The sequence below is a fragment of the Chrysemys picta genome, chromosome 4 (genome assembly GCF_011386835.1).
Source record: "Chrysemys picta bellii isolate R12L10 chromosome 4, ASM1138683v2, whole genome shotgun sequence".
NCBI classification, from domain to species: Eukaryota; Metazoa; Chordata; order Testudines; family Emydidae; genus Chrysemys; species Chrysemys picta.
In genome coordinates, this window is record NC_088794.1 from 33,839,060 (window position 1) to 33,859,522 (window position 20,463).

At 48.9% G+C, this 20,463-nt stretch overlaps 1 protein-coding gene across 4 annotated transcripts in view; it reads left to right on the top strand.

Moving 5' to 3' along the window:
• The window catches only part of CD151 (CD151 molecule (Raph blood group)), a 62,278-nt gene that overhangs the window by 34,037 nt on the left and 7,778 nt on the right, over positions 1–20,463 (top strand). For 3 of the 4 annotated variants that reach the window (XM_005307290.5, XM_065594655.1, XM_065594654.1), the window contains 5 exons: positions 3,492–3,595; positions 4,910–5,101; positions 11,604–11,678; positions 14,578–14,682; positions 17,114–17,269. In XM_005307290.5, the coding sequence (XP_005307347.1) occupies positions 3,512–3,595; positions 4,910–5,101; positions 11,604–11,678; positions 14,578–14,682; positions 17,114–17,269 (612 nt within the window). In that variant the 5' untranslated portion in view covers positions 3,492–3,511. The remainder of the gene's footprint in view (positions 1–3,491; positions 3,596–4,909; positions 5,102–11,603; positions 11,679–14,577; positions 14,683–17,113; positions 17,270–20,463) is intronic. The other variant, XM_042862175.2, reaches the window with a different exon arrangement.

Consider the following 20,463-nt stretch of genomic DNA (forward strand, 5'->3'; position numbering starts at 1 on the left):
CCTCCCCCCTCCTTCTCATAATACATGAGCTAGGGGTCACCCCAATGAAATTAATAGGCGGTAGTTTAAAACAAATGGAAATATTTTTTTCACACAATGCACAGTCAACCTGTGGAACTTCTTGTCAGAGGATGTTGTGAAGGCCAAGACTATAAGAAGGTTCAAAAGCTCCTGGCTGCATGCATCTCTGAGTCATCCTCTGCCTCTGGGTCCCCCCCCTCGTCCAAGATTTCTTCCTCCCAGCTTGGTCCACTTTCAACTGGCATACGAGCCACTGAAGTATCCACAGTGGCCTTCGCAGTGGAGGTGGGGTCGCCACCGAGTATCGCGTTCAGCTCTTTAGAGAACTGGCAGCTCGTGAGCGCAGCACCGGAGTGGCGGTTTGCCTCCCACACCTTGTGGTAGGTGTTCCGCAGCTCCTTCACTTTGACCCTGCACTGCAGTGTCCCGGTCATGGCCGCTTTCTGTCATGCATCGTGAAATCTGTCCGTAGGTATCAATTCCTACGGCTGGAGCACATCTGGGACTCGACAGCCTCCTCTCCCCAAATGCTCATGAGGTCTAGCAGCTTAGCATTGCTCCAAGCGGGGAATCGCCTAGTGCATGGAGCAGACATGACCACCTGGAAAGATGCGCTGAGACCAGGAAGGGGACTTTCAAAATTCCAAAGGAATTTACAGGGTGGGGATGACGGTTAGTCACCTTAGGGCAGGGCAGTAGAGTTCAAACCGATGACCAGAGAGGTGAGATCAGGCATTGTGGGACACCTCCCGGAGGCCAATCACAGCGCTGTAATTGACCAGGGTGTTTACACTGGTACCGCAGCACCGTAGCCCCGGCGCAGAAAGCTCTACGCCTCTTGTCGGGGTGTTTTTTTTACAGCGCTACAACTGCGCAGTTTCTGCGCACTAAGTGGTTTGGCAGTGTGTACGCCTCGGGAATTACAGCGCAGAAAGCTGCTTTACTGCACAGAAACTTGCCAGTGTAGACAATGGAGTTGGCCAGAGACCAGGAGAAAAGAACCTGGTGGTTATTCTCCCTGATAAATACCTTAATCTCAGAGCCACTCCCCTCCCATATGAAGTGACTTTCTCTTGCCAACTATGGTGTCAGATCCTCTTTTAGGGGAAAATGTTTTCTTGTGAAATCAGGACAGGCAGGGGCAGATCAGCTTTGAGGATGGGCACATACCCATGGCTGCATTCCTGTGGGTCTGATTTGCTGGCTCCTAACGCATTGGCCTATCCTGGATGTTTGCTGACCAGAGAAAAGCAAAGAGAAATTTCTCCCTGCAGTGGGCTGGCCTACCTTTCCTAAGAGCTTGTCTACATGTACAGCGCGATAGCTGCACCGCTGTAGTGCTTTAGTGAACACACAACTACACTGATAGAGCTCCTTCCATCAGCATAGTCAATCCACCACCATGAGAGGCAGGAGAAACCCTCCTGTCGACACAGCACTGTCTACATCAGGGGTTAGGTCAATATAACTGCATTGCTCGGGGGGGTGCAATGACCAGCAGATCATATGAAACCAATTTGCATGTGCTTCTCCCTCCTAGTACTTGTTGAAATTGACCTTGGGAGCCAGAGCTGGCTCTTGAAAAGGGCTTAGGGCCTTCATCATCTATAGGAGAAGTAAGCTGGCCCAGAGTTGGAAAGGGATAACATACAATTAGTAAGGCTATGTTTTAGTCACGGGTGTTTTTAGTAAAACTCATGGACAGGTCACGGTCAGTTAAAAAAAAAAAAAATCATGGCCCGTGACCTGTCCATGACTTGTACTATACCCCTTGGGTCCTCTGGGGGGTAAGGCAGCCCAGGGGCACCATGGGCACTCTTGCGGGCGGGGCGACCTGTGACCCTTGCTAGTGCTGGGGGGTGGGGGTTGGCAGGGCTGGCAAGCTCCCTACCTGGCTCTGTGCAGCTCCCCAGAAGCAGGGACATGTCCCTCAGCTCCTAGGCACAGGGGCAGTCAGGGATTCCGTGCCCTGCCCCTGCCCTGAGTGCCGGCTCTGCAGCTCCTATTGGCCGTGGTTGCGGGTGGAGGCAGTGCGCAGAGCCCCCAGTCCCTCCACCTAGGAGCCAAGGGACATGTTGCCGCTTCCGGCAGCCCCCCGAGGTAAGCACCGCCCGGAGCCGTCACCCCTTCCCGCGCCCCTGCCCCAGCCCTGAGTCCCCTCAAGCACCCAAACTCTTGCTGCTGTTGGGGGGGAGAGTCACGGTGGGCCAACACTGCCCCGAGCTGCTCAGGCGGCCCCCTGGCCAGCTGCACCGGCTGCTGCAGAAGTCACAGAGGTCTCGGAAAGTCACCAGAATCCGTGACCTCCGTGACAGGCTCGCAGCCTTAACAATTAGCCATTGGAACCCATTGCAACAGGATATCTCTTGGGCCAAATGCTTTGCAGGATTCCAAAGAAGGATTAGATATTTGTTTGGCTATCAAGTCCAGAGTTATAATAGGCAGGAGTTTGGAAGGGATATAAACTTTCTTGCTTAAGGGTTTAAGGCAACCTCTATTAAATTACACAGGTTAGGAGGGAACTTTTCTAGGGGGCAGATATCCCATAATTGCGAACTGCAGGATTTCTTGCTCCTTCCTCTGAAGCAGCTGGTGCTGCCTACTGTTGGAGACAGGATATTGGACTGAATATCCCTGGGGTCTGATCCAGTCTGGTGATCCCTAAGAGAAGTGTTTACATAAAGGATTTAGTCTCAGGCAGAAGGGGAAGTGGCTGGTACAATAGTTCCTGCTGGAGATGGTTGTTGAATGTAAGGAAGAATTCCCAGGAAGGGACTGAGTCATCTGGACACTGTCTAGGATGGGAGGATTCTTATCCTGAGGGTGAATCACACTTGTATAGAGCTTTCTCCTTCATGTCCACAAAATTCCTCTCCGTTTCCTGACATTCTTATGGAGTGATTCCTGTTTGATCTGGATAGAGGGTGTAGTTTTGAACAGGCATGGGACTTATATTTCCTTTGTTCAAATAGGACAAAAAATGAAAAGGGGGGAGGAGCGATGTGTCCATTTTCTTCCTGAGATGTTTCTTTACTGTGATGTTTGGGATTGCTATTACAGTAGGCAATACAGTGCCCCAGTCAGGATCAGGGTCCCATTGTGCTAGGCGCTGTCAAACGTGGGTAGCCTGGTCCCTACCCCAAAGACAGTCCAGTCCAATTGCAGATGAGCCATAAGAAGTGTGCCTAACAAACGTAAGGAGGAGTGGATGGGGGATAACATAATAAGATGAGATGATTACACAGCCTCTCTCTGATTCTGTCAGGAGCGATAGAATGCAATCAGGACGCAGGAGTTTTCATTTTACAGCTCTTTCTGGAGTCTCATCAGTCACCATGCTGGGGTTCCTCGGTGGGGCACCTCCACACCGGCTTTGAGGAGTGATTGCTGTTTGCAAGAGGAGAGCAGTGATGCCTCCCTGGGGGGAGACAGGAAAACTAACAGGCTTTTCTTCTTGTATCACATTTCAGAGACCAGCTGAGCCGGGAAGATGCGTGAGTACACGGAGAAGAAGGAGACATGCGGCACTATCTGCCTCAAATACCTGCTCTTCATCTTTAACTTCTTCTTCTGGGTAATGTGCCAGCTCCCTCACCGCATTTGTGTGCCTCACCACATCCCTCGTTGAGGGCTACATCTGTTGTTTCAATGGCCAGGGGGGTGGGATGGATAGCATGGGTGAAATCCTGGCCCCACCAAAGACAATGGCAAAAATGCTCCTTGACTTCAGTGAGTCCCGGATTTCACCTCAGGTATCTAACTAGACCCAAGCTGCCAACATTGGGACTATAATCTGACCAGGAGTAGGCCCTGAAATGATCACATATCGACAGCAGTGGGCGGCCTGAAAAAGTGCTGTTTTGCCCACTTCAGGGGAGGGTGACCCAGGGCACAATTCTTAAGGCATCAGATACTCCAGGGCAGCCCATAGACAAAGGACATCCTTCAGTTCGTCTCTCGTTCTGCCCCGTGGCATAGCACAGGCTGGCAGTGGAATGAAGATGGCTAGGCTGGGATTATGGGGGTAGTCGCTGCGGTTATGTCTACACTAGAGTTTTTACCTCAAGTTAAATGATGGCCAAGGGATCAGCCTATTGTCAGCCACAGACATCCGTGGGCTAGAAGAAATGATTGTGGAGGGTCCTGACTAGCCTTTACAGAGGAATGAATTATGAACTGCCTCAGTGAATTGGCAACCAGGGAAAAACCTCTAGGGAACACAAAGACTCCCATAAAGAGGAAGGGGAGCCTGAAGGAGAGAAGTTGGCACATCCAATGTGCCCCGACTGCGGGGGCATTCCTGTGCTAATGGTCATTCTCACTGGAGTTTAGCTAACCAGGGTTCCCACCTTTTATAGCCTTGCCCCCCCAGTGGTTCTGTCCTGGAGGGGGGTAGACACAGCTGTTGTTTCGAAGCAGTCAGTATCACTCCTGGATCAGCCAGCAAGGCTGCAAAGCAAAGCATCCCCCCCCTCTCTTCTTCTCCATTCCCTGGCATCTAGGCAGCACTTAAGCAATCGTGAGAGCTAAGAGACTGGTTAAGGTTGGAAACTTAGAACTCCAGTTACAAAGTTCCCCGCCCAGCATGGGCAAACCCCCAGCCAGCTGTCATCCCCTTCCAGCTGGAATACTGTGCCTTGACTCCCTGGAACCTCCCAGGGCCCTTGAGAGACTGGGGAGAGAGGAAGAATCGGCTTCATTTAAAGCCTGATCAAAGCCCATTGAAATCAGTGGGAGTCTTTCCCTGGACTTGAGTAGGTTTTGGATCAGTCCCTCTGTCAGCAAGCTGAAATCTGATCCCTGTGGCCCAGCAGGGGATGCCACTCCTGAAAAGGAGGAAGTGCCCACCTCAGATGCATCTCACCTGCTTGCCTCTCTCTTTATTAAGCTGGCAGGTGGGGCGGTGATGGCGGTGGGTATCTGGACTCTGGCCGAGAAGAGTGACTACATCAGTCTCCTGTCCTCCAACACGTACATGGCGACCGCCTACATCCTGGTGGTGGCGGGAATCGTCGTCATGATTACCGGGATCCTCGGGTGCTGCGCCACCTTCAAAGAGCGGCGGAACCTGCTGAGAGTGGTAGGTTTCCTATTTGCCCCAGGACAGTGCTGGGCACCAAACGTCTTGTGTGTGTGAGGAGAGAGCTGCATCTCTGTTCCTCTGGACCTAGAGAGACGTACCGGTGACTCCCTGACTGGCCCGCTCTCCTGTTTGGGATGGATTGTCTCTATTACAGAGGAGACTTTCCTTTCTTTCTGTCCCACTCAGAGAATGTATTGGTTTCTGTGTGTTTCCAAAGGTGCTAAATAATAAATATATGATACTTTTCATCTGAGCATGTCAAAACATTTCCAAGCAAAGGAAATGTTCAGGCTGGAAGGGAAAAAATGGGAATACATTTGGGAGTGAAGGCAGGGTGGGGCATTTAAAACCAAAAAATAAGTAATTGTGATTCCACTTGATTCAAAGCAAAACATTTCTTTTGATTGGTTTCTTGAGCATTGCAAAATTTCAAACAGTACAAAAATTTTCACACACATACAGCCCTAATTTTTTTTTTTTTTTTTTGGTCAAAAAAACAAACAAAAAATCACTTGACATTTTTGACTAGCCCTAATAAATCTCAGGTCTAGGCTATACTGCAGACCTATAGCGGTGTGAAAAATTCACACCCCGGAGTGACGTAGTTATACCGATCAAACCCTCCATGTAGACAGTGCTACGTCGGCAGGAGAACTTCTCCTGTCAATATAGCTACTGCCTCTCGGGGAGGTGGATTAGATGGGAGAGCTTTCTCCCATTGACCTAGAGCGTCTTCATTAAAGCACCATAGCGGCCCAGCTGTGCCGATGCAGTGTTTTAAGTGTAGACTTGCCCTAATTCTCACTCACTCGCTCTCAAATCTCCTTTGCGGTCCAGAAGATATACTTATCTCATAGAGCTGGAAGGGACCTTGAAAGATCATCGAGTCCAGCCCCCTGCCTTCACTAGCAGGACCAAATACTGATTTTGCCCCAGATCCATAAGTGGCCCCCTCAAGGATTGAACTCACAACCCTGGGTTTAGCAGGCCAATGTTCAAACCACTGTGGCTGTGGTTCATCAAGCAGCCCATCTGCAGTGGTGAGTGTAGTGACTGCAAACAAAGGGCCATTAATTGTCATTTCATAGTAACAAAAGGGGACACTTCCACTCGGGCCTTAACCGTTCCTTCAGTTTTGCAGACTGCTGTTGACCTGAATGTCCCATCCCCTTTGTCCGAGTGGAGTGGAGACTGGGGCGGGGACAGGGAAAGAGGAGCCATGATGAACAATATCGACCAGACGTACCCTCTGTCTGTGATCCCACTTTGTGGGGTGTGGGTGTGAACTGAAAATACAAGATGGTGGAAAATGCCCCTAAAAGGCCTATGACAAGCTCTCAGGAGCTCTTGTTAGTGGCTCGTTCATTTGGTTCTTGAGGGGTGGTATTTGGCCCCTGGCCCTTAGCAGTTCGTTTTGACACTAGCATAATTATTCACTGTGCTAAAGAGCTCTATTCATCTCCCTTTGTCTCTCTTTCTCCCCTCCCCCCTCCCAAGTTACAGATGAAAATCTGGTGGGTTTTCTTTGTTATTCTGACACAGAAAACTAATAATTGTCTCATGGAAACAAAAGGTTGTTCTCTGTCTTTTCTTTCCCGCTCTGCCTGTGACAGATCTATTGTCTCTCCTCTCCGCTGGCTTAGTTGATACTAAGTAATCCACAAAAGAAATATTTTGTGCTGGGCAGGGCTGAGTTGGTCTGGCTGGAGGCTCCTGCCAGCTCTGAGCTCAGCCAGTAATCCCAACATCTTCACAACAAAGAGAAAGGCATCTGTGCCAGTCTGTCCCAATTTCTCTCTGTACCAAAGGGCCATGTATATAGCGAGGTATGCTGCGATGGGGAGTGTCCTGTAATTTTCCAAACCCAGAGGCTCTTTAAAGCAAGTTGCAAGAATAATTTCAGACGGGGGGGTGGGGAGGAGGGGAGGGTTTGATCCAGGAAGGTATATTCTAGCTGCTTTTATAGCTACTGGTGAGTTTTCACTCCCAGTTCAAGGCTTTCCTCTGTGTTTTGTTTCTCATTGCTTATTACCAGGATATTTGTGTGTCTAGAGCATTTTTCTCTTTCGCAGCCAGCCAGATTCACTCAGGGATGCCACAGTGATCCAAGCACTTGTGACGCCACAGTTGCTTCCGTGGGTTCCAGGCCTGCAGCCTGTTGACATCAGTGAGAGACACTCCTGTGAGCAAGAGCTGCAGGATCAGGCCCGCAGTGATGAGCTGTGATGTCACAAAATCTGGCTTGTTATAGTTCACCCTGACTTTGAGTTTCAGGTCCTCCCCCCACCCCGATGGTGCAGCAGGCCAAGGAACCGTCTGGCCCCTAGCATAGGCTAGAGCAATCCCAAGGCCTACTCTAACTGGAGCTCAGATTCTGTAGCCGTTCTAACATTCAGTCAGGGCACAGGGATGTTCAGGTTGCACACCCAACATACCCTGAGATGTCCCTATCCTATGGACTGCAAAGATGTAGGGTTGCCACCTAGGATTCCCCCTTTACCAAGGAAATGGCTGTTAAGCCAACTTTCATATGCTTTACACTGCTGGGATAGCATAAAGCAGGGAGAAACGTAACTGAGAATCAGGAACATAATGTATGTTACTGTTGTGTACACAGCTCATTACAAGCGATCATGGGTCTTAACAATCACGTGGAGACAAATATAGTGCACATGATAAAAGCAGGAGCCTGTCAGGGGTCACCAAATGAAATTAAGAGCGAGCAGGTTTAAAACAAAAAGAAGTATTTCTTCACACGACGCACAGTCAACCCGTGGAACTCTTTGCCAGAGGATGTTGTGAAGGCCAAGACTATAACGGGGTTCAAAAAAGAACTAAATAAGTTAATGGAGGATAGGTCCATGAATGGGTATTAGCCATGATGGGCAGGGATGGTGACCCTAGCTTCTGTTTGCCAGAAGCTGGGAATGGGTGACAGGAGATGGATCACTTGATGATCACCTGTTCTGTTCATTCCCTCTGGAGCACCTGGCATTGGCCACTGTCAGAAGACAGGATACTGGGCTAAATGGACCTCTGGTCTGACCCAGTATGGCCATTCTTATGTAGAATAGAAGAGCTGAATATAAAAGATAGCCCTTGTTTTTCCCACATACATATGCCTCTCTCGAATATTTACATACACTGGAAAAGAGAATTGGTGGAAAGCATTTTGCTATTATTATTTAGATTACATCTGTGTCCAGAGCCTACAGCTAGGCTGGTGCCCCATTGTACAAAGTGCTGTACGTACAGAGTAAGAGACAGGTCCTGCTCCAGAGAACATAGTCTAAATAGGTAAGCTGTAACTGGTAAACGAAACAACCAGTCAGGGCTAACAATAACAACAAGATGTTTTAGCACAGGCTAGCTGAGTGCACAAGTGGTAGCTGTAGTAACCTTCACTCTATATAAGCTTTGATAAAACCTGTTTGCTAAAAAGTGGGAGGGCTCTTTAAGATAAGATGGTGAGCTGAGGCCTTGTGATATGTGCCAGCTGCACTGGAATGCCTTTGACATCAGTGCAGAAAATACCCCATATGTAGAAAATAGATGAAGGAAAGAGAAACTTTCCAGTTAATTAGTTGTTTTCTTTCCCCTAATGCAGCAGCCTGACAGCACCATGATGTCAGAGGTATTACATAACCGGGCTCCAACAAAAAAAGAAACCTTTTGTTTAGGAGTGTTCCTCTCCTTTTCTGTCCCTTTCAGCCTCCCATTAGTGTGGCGCCCAGCCTTTGGTTATCCAGCACTCCATCGGGTGACTCATTCCCATGGTATGAATGGGTACCTTGTACAAGCATGTGCAGACACTTGCAATGTTCAGCTGAGAGCCAGTGGGGGGAGTTTAGGGCTGTGAGTGAATGCCTGGGATTGTACACTCCTATTAAAGCCCAGCCTGCGGATAAAACCCAGTTGTCCCTCCCATGCAGCTGCTGAATCCCGGCAGAAGGTGAAAGAAGAAATCTGACTCAATGGACAAGGATTCTGAGTTGGCAGAATCTCACTGGGGCAAGGCGTTTTGATTACCTGTGTCTTCTGACAAAAGGGGGAGCGCGGTGAGAAACGGAGGTGTCACTCAGCAAAAGACAAGCTGTGATGCAAAGGCAAATTTGTTGCCTCCAGTTCTTTGCTTTTCCTAGCAGGGTTTTGTGGTGTTCTGTTTTTTGTAACCTATAGATGCATTTATTTGATGCTAACCAGGGATTTTTGGAGGGGCGTGTAGCTCCTTTTGTGGGGCCAGGGGTGTAGTAATACATGGTGTGCTATAATTCAGGACTGAGGGACAGTTGGAGCCCGAAGACTGGAATTCCAGGGAATCCCACAAAACGGAGATAACTTGCATTGGCAGAGGTGCCTGGCTCTTTGGGGGGTTGCAGGCACTTGATGGGACTTTGCTGGTACAGCTAGATATCAAATCCGATACTGTGTTTCCCATGCAGAACCGCATGAGGCTGCAAGGAGAACAGCCATCGGGGTGGGGCAAACATGGGACTTTCCAGCATGACTTCTTTCTGTGAAATAAGCTTGTGCGCATGGGGCAGTGTCTCTGACTGGTTCCTAGTGGAGTAAATCACCATCAGAACTGACACTACCTGACAATCGTAGCAGAAGGGCCACAGTTAGAATGAGTATGTGACAGTCCCTAGAAAAGGTCTCTCCAGCTCTGGGCAAAGTTCTCTGGTGGGGCAGTGTGTGGGGAAGATGACACTGCTGAGTGCTGTGCAGTGCCTGTGCTGTGATGACATAGAGTATTACAGGATGAGCCCAAATTTAGGCCCTTGGAGCTGTAGAATGACCTGGCCGTAGCTGCTTAGGTGACCATCACCATGGTGACATGACATTCAGGATAGTAGCTTAAATGAGAGCAGGGCATAGCCCTGTTTTCTGAGAGAATTTGGACTCGTGGTGTACATGATACTTAGATCCCACGGCACCGGATGCTTTAGAAAGAGAGCACTGGTTGGTCTTCAGGGATGTCAGTTTGATATCTTCACCAAGATTAAAATTACATTAAGAGCATTTTTTGAAAATTTAAACAGACACAAGGGGTGTAAAAGATTAAACAATACGCCCAGGTTCAATTAATCCCTTCTGTATCTCACTGGACTCAATAGAGTTACACCAAGGATGGAGGTCAACCCTCCATGGTTAATTGTTGTGGGTGAAATTCACTTCTAGGGCTTACGTACCACTGTGACTAGTTCGGTGTTTGCACTACTTAAGGTTAAGCTCCGTTATGAGGGTTTACTTGGTACCAGTGTGGCGCATAGGGATGAATTTCACTCTGTGTGAGTAACAGGCACATTTCAATACAGAGCTCCAGTGCTGATGTTTCACTCTGCATTCTCTTAGGTCCCCGGAGCAAGGAATTTCCCACCCCAAATCAGGAAGCATTGCAATTTCCAGATGGTGCCACCTTGTTGCATTGTTTCCTCCTTTGAACAATTGGCTGACTATTGAGTGCAAAGTCCCTGCAGTTGCTCTCTGCATTGCAGCCTCATCCTTGGCTTCTACTCAATTTCAAGAGCCTTCCCCATAGGATGCATAGTTATTCTGGGGCTCCCACCGCCTGGCGCAGTCAGATGTTCCTCTCCTATTTAACAAGCTAATGTTGAGTTTCTACAGAGTAACTGGTGCAGCTGCATTTTGGGGGTGGGGTGGGTGGCATCTGCAACTGAGCTGCTGCATCCGTGGAATCCAGTTAGTTGCATTTAATTAGTTATACATGGCTGCTCATAGGAACGACCATGCCATATCACACCCATGGTCCATCCAGCCCAAAATCTTATGTCCGTCGCTGGGCAGTACAGGCTGCTTCAGAGAATGATGCAGGAGCCCCTAGAGAATAGGCAATTATCGATTAACTTGCCCAGAGTGATAGTTTCCTCCTAACACCTTTGAGTTATGCCCTGAAACATGAAAATTTAGTTCTCTTATACATTTTCTTTATCCCACCTAATGTGACTGGGGATGTTCTTATCCAATCAGTGTCCTGTCTCTTTTGGAATCATGCTAAACTCTTGCCTTCATGATACATTGTATCAGAGAGTTCCTCACGCTAAGCGTGCATGATGTAAAAAGAGAAATCCTTATATCAATAAATGTGTTACTTTTCAATTTCATTGGATACCCCGTAGGAAAAAGGGTAAATAGGAGCTGTCTCCTCCAGTTCAGCTGTAATTTCTGTCTTGCCCTTTATTAGATACACTTATATCACTACTACCCTCATCTTTCCTTCCTCCTTTACTTCCTACTCTTTGATAAGCCCTCTTGTTGCTGCCTGTCTTAAATTACATTATAACCTTTTCCATGCCCAGCACCCAATACAATGAGCCCCTAATACAGATCAGGTCCTTTGAGAGCTGCTGTAAGACAAAGAATAATACTGATAGATTTAAGCCTTTTTCCTGATCATCTAAATTTAACTTCCAGGACTTCTCTCCCACGCTTCCTGATGCTCTCTTTTAACAAAAACGATTTTACCATTGTCTTGCAGTACTTCATATTGCTGCTGTGCATTTTCCTGCTTGAGATCATTGCTGGAATCCTGGCCTATATCTACTACCAACAGGTAAGTGGATGTCGAACTAAGAGGATCAATCCAGAGAGAGCGGGAGCAGCTACTTATCACCCAATTTCTATTTAGAGATTGGGCCTAAGCCAACATTTCAAGGGCTTTGAATCCGTGGTTTGGTTTGGGCCCATCTATTCCTCACCCCAGCTTGATTCCCTCCTTATTCACATCCCCCAATATACAAAATGCATCAGGTTTTAAACCATATTTGACAAGGCCTTAGTCTGTTACGTGAGTATATGGGAGTCAGATGAAGTTCAGCTCCTTCCTGCACATCATCTTTTCTCCCCCCTCCCTCTGTGAAGAGAGCTGTTGGAGTGAATCCTCTTGTTTCTAGTACAGAGGATCAGCCTGAGGATTTTTCTGATGTCCGGAAAGGAAACAAGGGGCAATTGTAATTATAGTTGTGCCGTCTAGTATGTCCATGAAGCAGAACATAAAAATGGCCCATCTAGCCCAATATCCTGACTTCTGACAATGGTCGTCAATGGCAGATGCCTCAAAGGGAATGAACAGAACAGAGCAATCATCAAGTGATCCACCCCTATGGATCACCCCAAGTGATCTGGCAGTCAGAGGCTTAGGGATGCCCAGAGCATGGGGTTGTGTCCCTGACCATCTTTGCTAATAGCCAAGCAGAAACGCTCCCGGCTAAACCCAGGAAGCTCATGGACGGGAAATGGTCCAACTGGGGATAGAGCAACACCGCCACAACTCAAAATATCCCCGAGGGTCAGCTGCAGTCGTAGACAACTGAGCTTGAAATCCCCACGAGGGAGCGATGGCTTCATGTTATCACGCTGGATATGGCCGACGAGAGGCATACCACTTGGGAGGCTCCCTCAGACGAGGCTTCTCTCCCCCACCCTTTGAGGGAGGCTGGGTGTCTGAAGAGGGCAGACTGTTGGAGGTTGTCTGAGGAGGTGTGTCTGACAGGGAAGTGTACATTGCAGAGGGGTACAGGCGTTTTCAGTGGCTCTGTGCTCACATACTCTAGGCTTCCCTGGATTACACCCTTAAGCTGGGAACTTTCATCCTGCCTCAGGGCTCCCAGACTTTGCCCCCCACCTCCCACAAAGGTGGCATTAGCAGTTTGCTTGTAGCTAAAGAGCTACGCCTCATTTGTATCAAGTGAAATACATTCCAGCTGCCTCTGTCTTTAATATGGAGGATCGGCCCCATGGAGGCTATTGGATCCAGAAAGCCATGCTCCATCTGGACCTGAGCAAAGACTAAAGTAACACATGGCAATGGATGAAATGGTGGAAACTTCTTGGATCAAGGTGGAGCGTGGCATGCTGGGATTGTAGTCTCTCTGGCAGAGCCGCAGGCTGCTTTGTAGATCACCCACTGGCATTTGGCTTACTAGCTACACTGATTCCCCTCACCCTCTTTTATGTAAAAGTCCTTCCTTCCCTGGGCTCCGTCTGCTTTCTCTCTTTGCAGCTGGTTTTCTTTCTCCCCTTCCCTTGCTGTCGCGTCCAGTGCGTGCGTATAAACTGTGTGTTTCTTTTGCTGTCTTTGTTCCATGCTGCAGTTCTTCCCCGTGAGCCCGCAGGTAACTGCTTTTCTCCTGAGTAATATTTCCGCTAGTGGACTCTGTCTCTTTGTTTGCCTTTGGTGCCCATGAGCTGCCAAACTTTTCTTCTTCTGTTTGCTCCTCTAAATATTTTGCACTTCTAAAGAGCCCAAGATCTCAAAGCACTTTGCAAACGTTAATGAATGAAGTCTCGCATCATCTCTGGGAGGTAGGTGTTACTCCCATTTGACAGAAGAGGGATGAAGAACCACTACTACATTCAGCAGATTTGAAGTAGGGGAGAAAAACTCGGGCCATATTCCCCCAACCCAGTGTAACCGAAACGTTCTTTACCTGCATTCCACCCCACAATTATTGCTTATTACTAAGAAATACATGTACATAGAAAAGCTTTTTCCCTATCTGGCCATTTGGCCTTTCCCCCTGTTTGGTTTATTCAGCGATGCCATCTACACGCATGATGACGTTGTTCAGGAACATGGGAGAATTGTGATTTCACAGGCACTGGATTATGGCATCGTTACTGAATGGACCAGGCAGGAGGAGGCTGATTAGAAAGGAGGCAAATTTTAGCCATATTTTGTCTATCCGCAGGGATGGGCAGGAAAATACCAGAAAAGGACATAGCAGTCTGGTGGTGCATCAGCCAGCTAGACAGAGAGAAGTTTGTGGATACATTAGTGTGTGTGTGTGTGTGTCACTGCAAAGGACACTTTCATGCTTGACATGCTCCACATATCAAACCTTCTTTCTGAGCAAGGTTCAGAAAGCCAGAATGACATATCTCTAGTATCACAAGGGCTGCTGCAGTCTGGGAGGCAAGAGTCTTAAAATCCCTCCTCGTGCTCTCAATCTTCTTGTGCGACATCCCTTTCAATCTCTGATATAAAAGGTATGTAGACTGCACAACTTCAGTCCAGCAGGTCCAGGGCTCTGAATTCCTAACACTCCTAGCCAGATCCTTTTGGATTTAGTTCTCCAGCAGCCCTGTTTCCGGAGGCGTGAGAGCCCCTTTGATCCTAGAGGAATATTCATAAGGCAGGAATGAGATTTTTAGAGAAGGGCAATCCTGTTCTGCGGCAGGCCTGTCCCTCTGGATGGCACCCCTTTCAATGCGGAGGCAGGCTCATGCTGGCCTTGCAGGGCAGGGGAGAATGATGTTTAAAGAGTCAGGAGAGGCAGAAATAAGTGCCTGTGCTTTCTTGGAACCAATAGGGACTACACTAGAGGCAGGGTTATAGCTTCCACAAAGTTCTCTGCTGTTCTCCAGGAGTGAAGATGATAGAAAATATAAAGGGGTGATGATAAGGAAGGTGTCTGCCTCATGATTTCACCTCTGCTACCCCTTTTGTTTAGCTGAGTATGGAGCTGAAGCAAAACCTGAAGGACACCATGACCCAGAAGTATAGGAAGGATGGAGAGGAGGGCGTGACCAGCGCGGTGGACAAACTGCAGCAGGAGGTAGGCCTCAAAGACACAGGGAGAATTAAACCTATGATAGAGCTAAAAATTATACCATCCTTAGATCACTGGCTCCTTATCATTAAAGAGATAACGGTGTTCCCCATGTCACGCTGTCTGGAGTGGTCAATGACCGTGAGTGCCAGCCTCAGGGCAGACTGTCAAAAAGCAGGGCAGAGACCCCAAACTTGTGGTATGTTCTATAATTGGATTTCACCAAAGCAGTAACAGATGTGAACGCCCGGATCACTGTACTAGTCTTACCATGAAGTGACAGATAGTCGCCTTGGGCACTCCGGTCTATCTTGCCACCCAAGCAAGTGACTTAGTGACAAAAGGTCACTTACAACAAAAATCACTAAATATTCAGGTTGCTTCCAAGAGAATGCTTTTGTTTCCTAGGTCCAGCCCTTGCGAGAATCCAAACAGCAAAGATATAACCATTTTTTCTTGTGAGCATCTTTATATGCCCTTCCCCCAGAGTTCAAACTGATGGGATGAGTGCTCCTCACATAACTTCTTCATGGGTGGATGGGGCGATCAACAAAGTTTTTGTCCTACGTTGGCCCATTTAGTCTTGATAGTCCTCCTTGATGGGCGGGGGAACCACGTTTCCTGCCTAGGTTCACCAGTTCTGAACAGGCATTTTTACAATTATAAAGCAAAACTTTCATATTACCTTATAGCATGGGATACAGGCATTACAAATAAGATTAATGCATGCAGCAACTTACAAGCACTCTATTGAGTCTAAACATTAAACACATCCTTACAAATCTAACGCCTACCTTGAACAATATTAACATAGAAGGTGAGTGGGTCTGGTTTCCAGCTATGAATTTGTCAGTGCTCAGCTGACGCCACCAGCCTTGGCAAGATGGCACCTGGCTTACCAGCATCACACCCCACTATCCCCAACTCAGACAGGATGGATATGATGCTGCATCTGCTGTCACAGAGACTGGGACTCCTGGGCTCTGAGCTGTGTGATTGCTTGAAAGGGGAAGGGTGACATTCACATCACTTGCTGAATGAACTAGTTCTGGCCAGTTCAGTATTGATATTTGCTTGCTTCCAACAGGATGGAAGTGGAGGAGTTTGGGGGGAATTGCTAATGTTAATCAAGCTTCCCAATACCCCGCAGAGTGAAGTATAATGACTGAAGTGCCCTGTTGCTCCAGGCACTGCCAGAGAGTTGGGGGACTGAGCGATCGGAATGACTGAATAGTCTTGATAACTTCATAATCCAGTACCTCTCAACCCCTCCCCAGGAGATATGCCCCTTGCTATAGACCTGAATTTACCTCCAACCCACACCAGCCTGATGTTCCACTGCCTGACTCTCACTTCTGTTATGATACATGTCCATGAGACATGCAGGGTCACTGACGTGAGGTTCTCAGGAGGGTTGTACAGGCTTTAGAATGGACTCCCACGTCACCGGGGTGGCCTGCCGGGGTGCTTTCTCACGTTCCCCGTTCTGGTCTGTTTTCTCATGCCTCGTGTTAAGGTGTTGAGCAGCTTGGTGTGTATTCTAGTGCTTGGTGTCTCCTGATTCCGTTCTCGAGGTACGGAATCCATGGAGCTGAGGACTTGGGGCTCGTTCAGGTCACAAGTAGAGAGAGGTCCAGTCTTCAGCAGTCAAAGCACTGCTGTTTGTCAATGAACAATACTAACCGGCAGTTCTGTAGTACCTCCTGTCTGAGGACCCTAGAGCAATGCACAAACGTTAATCCGGGTCTTGCCGCTCTCGGGTGAGTATTTTACAGGTGAGGAAGCAGAGGCAATGTGAGACTAAGTAACTCACTCAGTGCCCTCTGTGATGGAGATAGGAATTGAGTTCTCCTCTCCTGATTCTCAGTCCTTGGCCACAAGCCCACCTTTCCCCTCATCATTGCCATCAGGATGTGAGTGCGCTGAGGGGCACACGGATGCAGCCCTTTATGGTCTGAGGGCATGAGTTGTTCCCATAAATGGGATGAGAGACAGACAGCTGTGCGGGGACCCACCCAGGGAACAAGCTCATTCTGCTGACTACAGCTACCCCCTAGGTTGTGGGTGTGCTGAACAGCAGAGTTGTCCGCAGTCATCCGTCATTTGATTCAACGCGAGCATGACTGATGCTGTTCAGTTTTGTTGTCAAGACCAGAAGGAGCTGCAGACGAGGCCCATCTCTGTACAGAGAAGTAAGTGGCTAAAAGAAAGGCATTGTGGATATTTAAGGGACATTTTTAGGAACCTTAGACACGAAGGTCGCTCATAATTATAGCAGCTCATAAAAACACAGGCAGACATAAGCAGCTGGACTGGCCAATTGACGACGCTCTGTGGGGGATGTAACTAGGAGCTGGGTGAGGATGGATGTAGGGGATGGTGCTGTGCTTTCTGGCGACAAACTGCTGACTCATCCTGTGCTCTTGTGCGCATACAGTTCAAGTGCTGCGGCAGCAATAATGCTACAGACTGGAGTGAGAGCATCTGGATCAAATCCGCGGAGGCCGGAGGGCGGAAATTCCCAGACAGCTGTTGTAAGACGATAACAGAATGGTGTGGCCGGAGAGACCATCCTTCCAACATCTACAAGGAGGTAAAGAACAAGCTGATGTCAACATTCCCAGGATCACACTGCAGGGGGACCTGCTGGGCAGACTGGTTTGGTGCTTGCTTAGGGCTGAATGCGAAGCCTACTGAAGACAGGGGGTGGGCAGGGACTTTCCACTGAAGACTTTAGTTCTCTAACTTTGTTCCCCACCCCCAATCCCAAATGCACCCATCCGGGGAGGAGAGGGAAAGGATACTATTAACCTTTAAGCACCAGGAATCAGGGTGTCTTCACTCCAGCCACAAGAGCATTACGACAAGTGCTATAGTAATCACAGATGTCATGGGTGTGGGATCAGAGCTGATGTCCTGAATAAGCGTGGTACAAGTTACCTAGGTAGCACCTTGCAGATGGGAGTGTGGATTGGGCGTGTAGTTCATTTAAAATCAGTGCAGAAATTGCCTTCCGGCATTAAAAAGCTCGAGGAGCATGTTAAAGAATCCTGTGCAGCAGGCAGCGCTAGCGACTCGCAGCACAAGTAGCAGGGAACTTGGTTGTGGGTGGGGAACATGACGCTGACAAGAAGTGCACCCCAGGAAATGGGGAAGGGAAGAGTAGGAAGCATGTTGCTGATGGGAAAAGTGAGGCTGGCCTAGTGCTTCTCCTCTTCAGTTCCGGGCAGGAAACCTAGGTTTGAGTCCCACAATGCATGTGGCATCTCAGCAGCTTTGGCTTTGGTAGGCTTTGAACGGAGTCCCATCTAGAAGGGTGCTGGGTGCTAGGATGGTAGGGTAAATGGATTTGGCCTCCAGCATGAAGGAAAGAGAGGTCAGAAGAGGAGGGAAAAGGGGTGTTGTAGAGTCAAATTAGTACGGTCCCTGTTGGCTAGAGCTGGGCTAGGCAGTGTTTGGGTAGAGGGGAAACCCCTCTTTACTCTGACAAACAAAATAATCAACAAATGGGTAGCTAAGCACTCATCAACCTGACTCGTGGAGGGGTGAGGTCTTGCAGGGGGAATTGATTCAGGCACCCACAGTATTGTTGCGCCTTTTTGACCCGAGCGGCTAGTCAAATTTGGGGCCCTGAGGATGTTCCAGTTGGAAGTGATGGAGTCCGGTATTCTCTTTAATGCAATCGTGTTTATTTACAAGGAGCACACCAAGTCCTGCTTCTCTTAACACAAGAGGAACTGGGAACAAAAGGAGCCGTTTTTTAGTTAACCACCCCAAGAGAGACCCCAAAGGTCTCTCTAGTTTTCCCCAAGGTCACACAGGCTACTCCTTGCTTGGCTTTCTTGCTTTTTGCCTCTGCCTCCCTCTCCGAGTACCGAGTGGAACCCTGCTCCCACATGGAGCAAGTTTCTGGGCAGGCTCTAGTAGGCCTTGTTTTAGGTGTGTCCCCGTAACTGTCTCTTACAGCTATTGTTCACACATAGGGTGAACAAGGTTTTAACTAAGCCTATAGCAAAGTTTCATCTGGCTCATAACAGTATAAATACATTTGTCTCAACCTAGGGACTGTTCACTGGCTTTCTAGCCTGATTTTCCCAGCAGCATAGCCAGCGCCCTAACCTGTGGAGTCAGCACCGTGGCTGGCTGCCTTGAGACAGGTAATTAGAGGGGTGGGGAATGCCTGCTGGAATCTTTTCCTTGTTTATAATTTCCCATGATGGAAACACCGCAAATGAAGAGGTGGCCCCTTAAAGTCAGATATTCCTTCTCACAGGGCATGTGCGTTCAGCAGGACTCACACGAGGATTAGACCGAGTAACATTTGCCGCTAAGTTGAGCAGATCAGACAGATATAAGGGAAATCAGCACTCGTGCCTCAGGGCATGAATAGTGATGATGGAACCTGAGACTCTGGTTCAGCACAGTCGCCTGAAGTTCAGCTGCTTAGCCAGACTGCTCTGAGCTAGGAATGTCAGGAGGAAGGGGCGAGCTCAGGAGATTTGTTGCTGTGGGCTGGTTGGCTAGAACTGGGTAGAGCCTCTTGCCTGGCACTTCCCCCACATCTGCTTCTGGCCCCAGCAAGGAAGCGCAGAAGTGAAACTAATGACAGAGGGCCCACGAGGCAACCCTGAGACAGCATAACGGGGGAACCCAGGTCAGAGATGGGGTTGGGGGCTGCCTTTTTGACCTCTCACTGCCCACACAGCTGCCCCGTTGACCTACAAGGTGGGTGGGGTAATACCTTTCATTGGACCAACTTCTTCTGAGCCACATGGAGCTCATCTTGTCTCTCTCACCAACAGAAGTTGGTCCAATAAAAGATATAACCTCACCCACCTTGTCTCTCTAATACCCTGGGACCAACAGGGCCACAACTACACAGAGAGAGCGCCCAGGGCTTTGGAGGCTGGGTTAGCTGGGGAGAGAGCCCGTGGGTGGTGGGAGCCAGGTTAGCTGTGGAGAGCAAGAGACCGTGAGATAGCCGGGGGCTGGGCTAGTTCTGAGAAGCGAGAGCCCATGGAGTGGCAGGGGCTGGGTGAGCTCTCAGGGGAGAAAGCCTGCATGGTGGCCCCCAGGGTTTGGCTAAGAGGGGGTAGTTCAGGCAAGATTTTAGTGGGTTTGAAAAAATTAGACAAGGGTTGGGTCATGAAGGTGGTAATGGCTCCAGAATGGGGCAGCTGGGGATACCGTAGATTTTGAAGTCCAACCATGGACCAAGCAGGACCTGTGCCTCTCAACCCCTACCTCCTCTGCCTGTATGTTACACTCCTGTCCCCTCCCTCCGTCTCTCTCTGTAGGTTGTAAGCTCTCTGGGGCAGGAGCCTTGTTACCCTCTGTTTGGAAGCTGCCCTGCCCCGTCCCACAGAAGATCTGCCTCACTAGATTAACTCACTTAATCATTTAAAGACCCTTGGATCAATATTCAGCCAACCCTGTTGCTGCTTCTGTTTCAGCAGCGACTTGGCAAGGCTGGGAGGGGAGCAGGCTGCCAGCCAAGGACACAATTACAAAGATGGAGGCGGGCAGTGCCTGACCTTTTTGGGCCCACGCCTCCCCATCTCATCGCTCTTCGAAACAATCCTACATGGAATTCTCCTTTAAAGCGCTGCTGCTGTTTTAGGAGACCTTGTGGCTGGTCCCAACTGCAGTTCCTGGAGACCTGGGAAAGGCTTCCTTGCCCTTTTTCAGGTCAAAGCCATTACAGTCGTAGGGTGGAGCCTTTGGGGTCACTGGGTATCGATGCAGTATCCCTTGCAGGCAGGTTCTGGCAAGGATGAGACCTTCCAA